Source organism: Phyllostomus discolor, chromosome 5 (assembly GCF_004126475.2).
Source record: "Phyllostomus discolor isolate MPI-MPIP mPhyDis1 chromosome 5, mPhyDis1.pri.v3, whole genome shotgun sequence".
NCBI classification, from domain to species: Eukaryota; Metazoa; Chordata; class Mammalia; order Chiroptera; family Phyllostomidae; genus Phyllostomus; species Phyllostomus discolor.
In genome coordinates this window covers 172397570-172398806 of record NC_040907.2, presented here as the reverse complement: position 1 = coordinate 172398806, position 1237 = coordinate 172397570, and the positions used below count along the sequence as shown (strand labels likewise).

Below are 1237 nucleotides of genomic sequence, written 5' to 3'. Positions count from 1 at the left end.
CTTATGCAGTGGCCAACTTCTAAATAATTCAAACAAATCGTATGAACGTGCCAGCGTGACCTATTGTCATATAAACGTTTAGTTTTTACTAATTATGTGACTCCACTTGTACTTTTCTTCACTGAAAACTCTAACAATAAAGACCATACTTTCCTGTCACGTGTCCCTTGAAGTTATTTTTAACTGGCACACTATCCGGCTCTAGGCACCTACGTAAGTCGCAAAAGCAGAGGCGAAAACTCTTACCTTGGGAGACGCGGCCGGGTCACACCGGAACACGTGCATCGTGGAAACCGACAGAACTAGAATAAGACTGAATTTTAACGAGCTGCGAAGTCGGGAGAAACACACCGCAGATTAGTACCCTCCTGGCAGGTATCAGCTGTAGAAAAGCATGCACAAATTCAACACTTTCCTTTGTGGGAAAATGCAGTCTTTTACCTGATCATTCCGGACGTCTCCAGCTCTCTGCAGGTCGGCAGTCCTATGGGCGAATTGCTCACACCCCCCGTCAGATGCTGTCTGGGTGACCCTCTTATACCAGAAACGCTCCGGAGTGAAAATGTCACGCCGGCCCGTCACAAGTGACTCATCGGTCCGGCGGTGGCCTTTCGTTCCCGTGCAGTTCGCAAAGGACAGTCGTACACGGGGCATTGACATTAGCCAACCGGCGGCGGGGAGACTTCATTTCAAGTTTGCCATTAAAAAGTGTCCTTCAAACGCACTGTCTTCTCAACGGCGTCGTCGTGACCCAGGTGCTGGGCGGGGGAGGGGGTCTCAGAAGGAAGCAGAAGCTTGTTTCCCTTCGAGCTGCAACACTTCTGAGGGCGACGTCCTTCCTCCGGCCGCCCCAGCCGCCCCGTGTCAGGGACGAGCACAGGGGAGCCCCCGACCAGGACCGAGAGCGTGTACCCCGAGAGCCACGCCGGCCTGTCGTCTACTTCCCAGCACGGACTTCCTTCTGGCAAGGGGGGTGTCCCACCCTCGGCCCGTGGGCCGCACGCGGCCCAGGATGGCTAGGAATGGCGGCCCAACCCAAGATTGTAAATTTACTGAAAACCTTTTTTTTTTTTTTGCTCATCAATTTTCCTTAGTGTCTGTGTACTTAACACGTGGCCCAAGACAACTCTTCTTCTTCCGGTGTGGCCGGAGACCCCAAAGGCTGGACACGCCTGCTGGGACTCCGAGTTGAAGCAGGGGCACACACGTCACCGCCCCTTTCCGCTGGTCATTCCAC

General features: G+C 53.5%; 1 protein-coding gene across 1 annotated transcript in view; it reads right to left on the bottom strand.

Annotated features, from left to right (window-relative positions):
- The window catches only part of NPS (neuropeptide S), a 4495-nt gene extending 4210 nt beyond the window's left edge, over positions 1-285 (bottom strand). Inside the window, exon 1 of the mRNA XM_028512683.2 lies at positions 247-285. Within this exon, the coding sequence (XP_028368484.1) occupies positions 247-285 (39 nt within the window). The remainder of the gene's footprint in view (positions 1-246) is intronic.
- Between the last annotated feature and the right edge of the window lie 952 nt (positions 286-1237).